This window comes from Gekko japonicus, unplaced genomic scaffold, assembly GCF_001447785.1.
Source record: "Gekko japonicus isolate JY-2015 unplaced genomic scaffold, Gekko_japonicus_V1.1 scaffold4090, whole genome shotgun sequence".
Classification (NCBI taxonomy): Eukaryota; Metazoa; Chordata; class Lepidosauria; order Squamata; family Gekkonidae; genus Gekko; species Gekko japonicus.
The window spans coordinates 19,908-27,636 of record NW_015169301.1 but is presented as its reverse complement, the minus strand read 5'-3'; the positions used below and the strand labels follow the sequence as shown (position 1 = coordinate 27,636).

The 7,729-nt window shown below is 45.1% G+C and overlaps 1 protein-coding gene across 1 annotated transcript in view; it reads left to right on the top strand.

The window, feature by feature from the left end:
• The window catches only part of LOC107114982 (zinc finger protein 345-like), a 22,037-nt gene that overhangs the window by 9,745 nt on the left and 4,563 nt on the right, over nt 1-7,729 (top strand). The window contains exon 7 of the mRNA XM_015416591.1: nt 115-125. Coding sequence (XP_015272077.1) covers nt 115-125 — 11 coding nt within the window. The remainder of the gene's footprint in view (nt 1-114; nt 126-7,729) is intronic.

The window sequence follows — 7,729 nt, the reverse complement described above, 5'->3', positions numbered from 1 at the left end:
GGCGGGGCCTTTTCCCGGGCTCTGCAACGTGGGCGTGCCGGGGGGGGGGCTCTGCAACTTTCCTGGCTGCTGCTTGCTCCTTGTGGCCCTGGGCTGCTGGGAGCAGGGGGCGAGTCTTGTTGCATGTGCCTCCCCCTGGCTCTTTAGTCTCTTTATTGCCAGAGCTCCGCTCCTGTGCTCTCCTGCAGGAAATTACCCCTGCACTTTCACTCCACTTTCCAACTGGATTTTGCCAGTTCACACGGTAAAATCCAGTTGTAAAGGGCACTGAAATTGGATTATTTAGTGTGTGTGACTGCAGCCATAGAGCAGATTAGAGAGAGGAGTTAGAAGAAGAGATTGGATTTATACCCTGCTCTTCACTACCTGAAAGAGTCTCAGAGCGGTTTACAATCCCTTTCCCTTCCCCACCCCACAACAGACACCCTGTGAGGTAGGTGGGGCTGAGAGAGCTCTCTCGAGGACTGCCCTTGAGAGAACAGCTCTGAAAGAACTTATGAGTGACCCAAGGTCACACCAGCAGTTGCATGTGGAGGAGTGGGGAATCAAACCTGGTTCTCCCAGATTAGAGTCCATGCTCCTTACCACTACACCAAACTAGTGTCATTTTCTTTCCATGTAATCCCTTTCCCTCATTTTGTAGTAAACTTTTTTTTGAAGCTAAACACTCATGTGTCTGTTATGCATTATTTCTGCTGTGCTACATTTACTCTGCTAAATATCCAACACTGGGCCAGGGAGTTCTGGTTCCTTTGGTTTTGGGGACTGCAACTCCCATAATTAGCTGGAAGCTGAAGCTCCATTTTGAGCCCCCAAGCTTCATTTTTGATGAGTTATGCCTATGGCACGTGGACAGACATAGGCATCCTTTTATTACTATCAAGATTTACTTCAGTGCTAGTCCACCTGTCTCAAAAAGACTCAAGGTGGGTACTGACCCTCTTTCCTGGAACTTCCACTCCCAAATGCCTGTGTGATGCCATGTCTTTCATTTCTTTCGACTCCCTCCTCAAAACTTACCATTTCTGTGAAGACCTTCCTTGGGCTTAACTCCCCTCCACATCCCTATGCTTGAACTAAATGCAAACGAACTGGAATGGATGCTTATTCTGCCCTTGTTTTATCCCCACGTCTGCCTCCCTCAGTCTCTCTTGTGGCAAATTTTGTGTTGTGATCTCAGGGTAGAGACCTGCCTTTCTGTCCTCTAGGTGCCATGCATATGGGCAGCGCTCAATAAATGAAACATAGAAAGGATGAGCTTTTGTTATGAAGAAGAAAAGGGGCTGTTTGGGAGATGGAGGCAAAGAGGCAGCTGGTGGCAGTATCTATGCCCAGTCAGAAGGGAAGAAGCCCTCCAGGAGGTGGCTAAGCCCCTTTGGGACTTCAGCTGAGTGTCTCGACCTCTCAGAAGGTCCACAACAGATTCCCATTTACTAATCAGTGGGGCCATTGTGTGCCATGTAGATTTATATTCAGGCCTGAATTCTAGCCCTGTGAACTTTTTAAAATCCCGCTGGAATCTGGTACGTGAGATTGCTTGAGTAAGGCTGGTGGTGACCAGGAACATGGAGACCAAAGAAGGAGAACGTGGTATGGTCATTTACAGTAAATATGTCTCTGTTGAGCCAGAAATGGCTTAACACAGGTAAAAAGGTGGGTGAGGGATTAAACATACCTATATCAGATGAGACTGAAAAATCTTTGGAAGAAGACAGCACAGTTGGCTGTATGTAAGTTTCTCAGGTCCTGTCCACATCAGGGCCATTTACCTTGTCTCAGCCCTGGCTGCCATTTCCCACATGGCAGCAGAGGGCTTTAAAAAACTGGGAACCACTAGAACATGCTGTTACAATGGTCTATTGCCACAATTTAAAAACCTCTCTAGCCCTTTTTGTTGTGGAGTTAGAAGACGAAAGTGCAGAATGCACATGTCAGGGTGTCCGAGACTGAATCCCAAGTGTCCCGAGTAACCAAACCTTTATTTTTTTAAAAAAAATCATATGAAGTTTATTTAAATTTTATCAAAGCAAAAGGTTTAATCTATAGGCAACACGATGCTCTAAACACAAACAGCAAAAAATAAAAAAACTAACACGTTCTCAAGACCTGCATTAGATGGCACCAACCTTAAGCCCAAAAATCAAAGGCCGTAGCTTATGCATTCTTTATGTTGCTACCTATTTATTTATTTTATTAGACTCATATCCCAGGCTACCCCACAAGTGGGCTCAGAGCAGTTACAACATATAACATTAAAACGTACAATCTAAAAACCAAATTCAAATTTAACTTTAAAATTATAACAATTAGAACAAGATGGCAACTAAGACAAACAGCTTCATTACCATAATGCCTCTTGCAGGATGTTAGTCAGATGAGGATTAATAGGACCCCATTTTACTACAGTGCCCTGTTGACATTCTTGAGGCCCGTCTTGAAGGCCACCATTCCCGCATGAAGCTAACAAAGGGAAGGAAGGCTGGAGAAAAACACGAGGTAATTTCTGAGAGAACGCTGTACCTTTAAGTATAAATAGGCTACCCTGGAACAACACCAGTCAGGAGCAAAAGAGCATGTGAGGGCACTGAAGCAGGTGATTGTGAGGAGGGGAGGCCAAGATGGCTGAGCATCCGCCGCCTCAAGCCAAAGGCCCGGCGGAACAGGTCTGTTTTACAGGCTTATATGCAACATAAGCATATCAGGGGGTTCCATCATGGATGTGTCCTGAGTGGGTGTGTGTCTATTTATCCACCCTGTGGCAGAGTTACACACAGGAAATATATGCTAATATCATTACCTGATGCTGCTTGGCCAAAAAACTATAATTGAGCTAAGAGCTCGGGGCAAAGAGACTAGCTTGGATTTTGATGGACTGAAGGCCTGGACCAGAGGTGTCAAAGTTTGACCTGTTTGCCCTATGTAGAAGGGCATTGTTGGCATTTAATAACATATACAATGTTAGGAGATGAGCAAGTGAATGCACCTGAGATGGTGGAGTTGGTGTTGTTGGGTCCAGTGATAGTGTTTCTGGGTGTGTGTGACATAAATAGTCCTTTTTTCTTTTGTTATGTATTAAGATAGTGGTGGCTCAAGTGGTTAAGACGCTGAACTGCAGGCTGTGGAAGGTCAGTAGTTCAGCAGTTTGAGACCCGGGTGCCGCAAGACAGAGTGAGCTCCCGTTTCTAGTTCCAGCGCCTGCCAACCTAGCAGTTCGAAAGCAAGACATTGCAAGTAGATAAATAGGTACCACTTTGGTGGGAAGGTAACAGTGTTCCATGCGCTTTGGTGTTTAGTCATGCCGGCCACATGACCTCGGAAACGTCTTCGGACAGCGCTGACTCTTTGGCTTTGAAATGGAGACGAGCACCGCAACCCTAGAGTCGGATTCGACTGGCTTTCGAGCCAGGGAACCTTTACCTTTTTTAAGATAGCCACGCCAGCGCTAGCAAGGCTATGCGGTCAAACAGACCTTTGGGTCTGGAACAATAAACAGGTAGGATCCCGACGCAGACCAATGGGCTCACGCGGATCCTAGGATGGACCTATGGGGACTGGGTAGTGTAAATAGAACCTATCACTGGGAGTGGTGTGTGTGTGTGTGTGTGCATGGATATAAGCCGGTGGAAGACCGGCCAGATCATCTTTGGTTTTGGAGTATAATAAAGGATGAGCTGATCACTATGCTACATGTCAAACTCAGTACTTTCCACTTTTCACACATGAGTGCTGCTTGGTAAGACATCAGGCTGGTGATCTAACTGACAGTTCATGACAGCTGCATTATGTAGGTCATACCGGTTCTGACCAGAGCAAGAATGCCTGTGCCTAATGACTCAGCACTGAATGCTGATTGGTGTTTGTTCACTGCTGATATGTATGCATCTGTGAATATACTGGACTGTTTCTCTGCTCTCAAAGGTAGAAGCACTTTGTCAGTGCATATACACCAGCTTAGTGTGAATTGTGTAAATACATGTAAATCGTTAGCACAAAACAGTCTGGACTGTTGCTTTCTATTTCTAAGACCTCACCAATTTAGAGCTTATCACCACATTACTGGGACAGAGACAAGTCGAGATCCAGATATTCAGGTGAACGTTCCCGACAGCAGCAGGGCTCTATCCAAGCCAACAAGAACAGATTTCCTAAAAGAGAGGGGAGAGGGAAGGGCGAAGTGACGTCCTGCCCCTGAACCGCGTCTCCAGCCAGTCAGATGGTCGCCTTGTGCCTCAGCGTATCCTCCGGGTGAACGATCCCCCGCGGGGATCCCGTTTCCCGCCGGCTTCCTCTTCCTCCGCCTCGCCTCTTCTTCTCAGCGCACCTGACTGATCTGCTGCTGCAGGTAAAGAGAGTTTTGCTTCTTCCTTTCCTTGCGTTGTAGCCGGGGGAGGAATCGTCTACCTTTGGGAACACCGTCCAGGCTTGAGCCGGGCGGAAGAGGAAAGACGAGAAACAGCCTAGCCGCGCCGTCCCAACCTCTGCAGATAATCCCTCCGGTCCAAGCCAGCCTCACGAAATCCACCGGCAGGAGGCTGCAGAATTTCTGCACAGGACCACCGCTCGGAGAATCTTCAGGGGCGCAGAATGTAGAGCTCCGATGTGTGTCCTTTCCTCTCGGCCTCTTAAAGCATTTTGTGGGTTTGCGAGCCTCAGAGGGGGGACGTTAAAACGACTTTGTATTTACAGTTGGAGGGTGTCCATGTTTTTTATGTTTTTGTTGGCTTCTTCTTCCCAGAATGCCGTGGGTGCAGCCTAATGCAGCCTGCCATTCCTATTTCCCAGGAGGCAGAGAAAAGGGGACCTAAGGGCCCCCCCCCCATAGGGGGTGGTGACTTCAGACGGTGCCTTGAAATATCTCCTTTTTCTACATTTTGTTTGTTTTTGTTTTGAATGTCCGGCCGGATGAACCTTCCTGGAGGGCTTGAAAGCGTGCACGCTTTTGGGGCGCTCCTGGACTCAAATCTTGCCCTTTCTTTCGGGGGGTGGGGGTGTTTTTGTGCTTGGAAGCTCTGGTTAGTTACTTTTAGCCGTACAGCGGGGACAGGTGCCAGAAAAGGGGACTTTTCATTTCATTCCCCGGGTATCAGTTACTGATCGTGTTGCACCTTCCCCAAAACCGCCCCTGTGAAAGAGTGACTGCCTTAGCGCAGGTGGTGCAAGCTTGCCTGATATTTACCAGTGGATAAACCAGGCCAAGAGTTTGATTTCAGTACTCTCAAACTATAGATTTACTGGGGGGAAGGAGTGTGGGGGAGCCTGAAGTGGCTTTGCCTCTTGGTGTTCTTGCACGCCAGAATTCGTATTCGGAGGGTTGCTGCCTCTGAACATGGAGGTTCCATTTAGCCATCCGGGCTTAAAGCCTGTGTTTTAGTATTATGGCAGAGGAAGAAAAGGCTCTCTCCCCCCACTCTCTGCCTCCTGCACAATTGCATTCCCCTTTTATCATGCCTCCCCATCCTCTCTTTTGTAAGCTGGAAAGTCACATACCCTTCAGCCTCTCCTCATAAATCAAGACCTCCAGCCCCTTAATCTTGTTGCCACCTTCTGTACTTTCCCCATCTCTTCAATATTTTTGAGATATGGTGACCATAACTGCACACAGTATTCTTAATGAAGCCACACCATAGATCTATACAGGGGCATTCTAAGATTAGAAAAGAGCAAGAGTCCAGTAGCACCTTAAAAACTAACAGCTATCTGAAGAAGTGAACTCACGAAATTGCGTCCCCTGCCATAAATTCTGTTTAGTCTTTAAGGTGTTACTAGACTTTTTTTTCTTCCACTACAGACAGACTAACATGGCTACCCATCTTGATCTATCTTAATTATAACATTGGCATTTTTATTGTCAGTTTCTTTCCTAATAATCCCCTGCTTGGAATTTGCCTTTTCTGTTGAGCTGCTGTCCACTAGAACGACAAGACCTTTATCTCCTTTATCTCGAGTAGTAGGCATGACCTTAAGTTGACACTGCTACAGGGACATTATTTTTTAAAAGTTTGGGTTGAATCCAAGATACTGTCAGGATTGCAGCTTTTGATTAGCTTTATTATGTCTGGTGCTGTATTGATACTGGGACAGATCAATTCTAGATGGGATTGTTCTGCGTGATAACAATTCTAGATGGGTTTTACACAATCTGCCTCAATTCTAGATGGGATTGTTCTGCGTGATAACAATTCTAGATGGGATTGTTCTGCGTGATAACAATTCTAGATGGGATTGTTCTGCGTGATAACAATTCTAGATGGGATTGTTCTGCGTGATAACAATTCTAGATGGGATTGTTCTGCGTGATAACAGAGTGAATGACGGTTTTACACAATCTGCCTCAGTCGGTTGTTAAATAATAATAATATTAGTGCACTTCTTTTCCTACCCCCTTTGAGTTTCTTGCATGTCCTCCACATGCCTTATACTGAACCAGAGAACAAGTATAAAGAAAACAGCCGTGAGAGTCTGACCCACAAACCAAGCAGTCAACAAGACTTGCAAAAAAATGCTTCCTGTGTATTACAGATTAAATTCCTACAAATCATAAGAAAATCCTAGAACAAACATACATAATCAAAGATACATCATCAATGTCATCTCCGGATTATATAACAACGTTTTAAAATTGGATCTTCCTCAGGAATATTAGAGTGGTACAAAAGCTCTCTTGCTCTTAAAGTGCTTTACAACAAGTCATGAAAGATAATACAATTCATTCAAATAGGACGCTGATCTCAATATGTTCAGGCTCAGATATGCTGCTAAGCTTCTAATGGATCCCAAGCGTCTCACCAGTGTTGTTATATAATCCGGAGACGACACTGATGATGTATCTTTGATTATGTATGTTTGTTCTAGGATTTTCTTATGACTTGTAGGAATTTAGACTGTGATACGCAGGAAGCATTTTTGCAAGTCTTGTTGACTGCTTGAATTGTGGGTCAGACTCTCACAACTGTTTTCTTTATACTTGTTCTCTGATTAGGTCGTGTTGACCACATTTGTCTTCTACTGAGCCAGACCGTTAGTCCATCGAGGTCCATATTGTCTACTCAGACTGGTAGTAGATCTCCAGGGTCTCAAGCTGAGATCTTTCACTTCATCTATAACCTGATCCTTATTGGGGATGTCGGGGATTGAACTGGGGATCCTATGCATGCCAAGCAGATGCGGTATAAGTATCTGTCATAATTGGTATTCAAAAGATGGAGTGAATAGGCCTTATGTCAGTTTTAAAAAATGAACAAAATAGACTTACAGTTTGCATGCCATCTTTCTGCTTTGCCTAGTGCTCCCCAAAGTGGGTCGTAATTAAAAAAAAAGAATTTGACATTTCAAAGACATCATTATGGACATCCCACAGAAATGCTTAGGGCAGAAAATGTAAATGGGATTTGAATATGTAAAAATATGGAAGCGAGGGGGAGAATTTGGTAGATATGTAGTGGCTTCAGGTTCTGAAAAGTAGGAAGAAGAAATACAAACAATATATGAATCCTGGGATTCCTAAGTTCTCTTTTAATATTATGCTGTTCCTAAGTTCTCTTTTAATATTATGCTGTTCCTCACATAATAATAATCAGGGCTATTTTGGGGCAGGAACGCACAGGAACGGAGTTCTGGCTGGCTCCCAAGTTGACCACACCCAGCAGGAACTCATTAGCATAATAGGCCACACCCAACAGCAGGAACTCATTAGGATTGGCTACATTAGGGGTGTGTGGCCTAACATGCA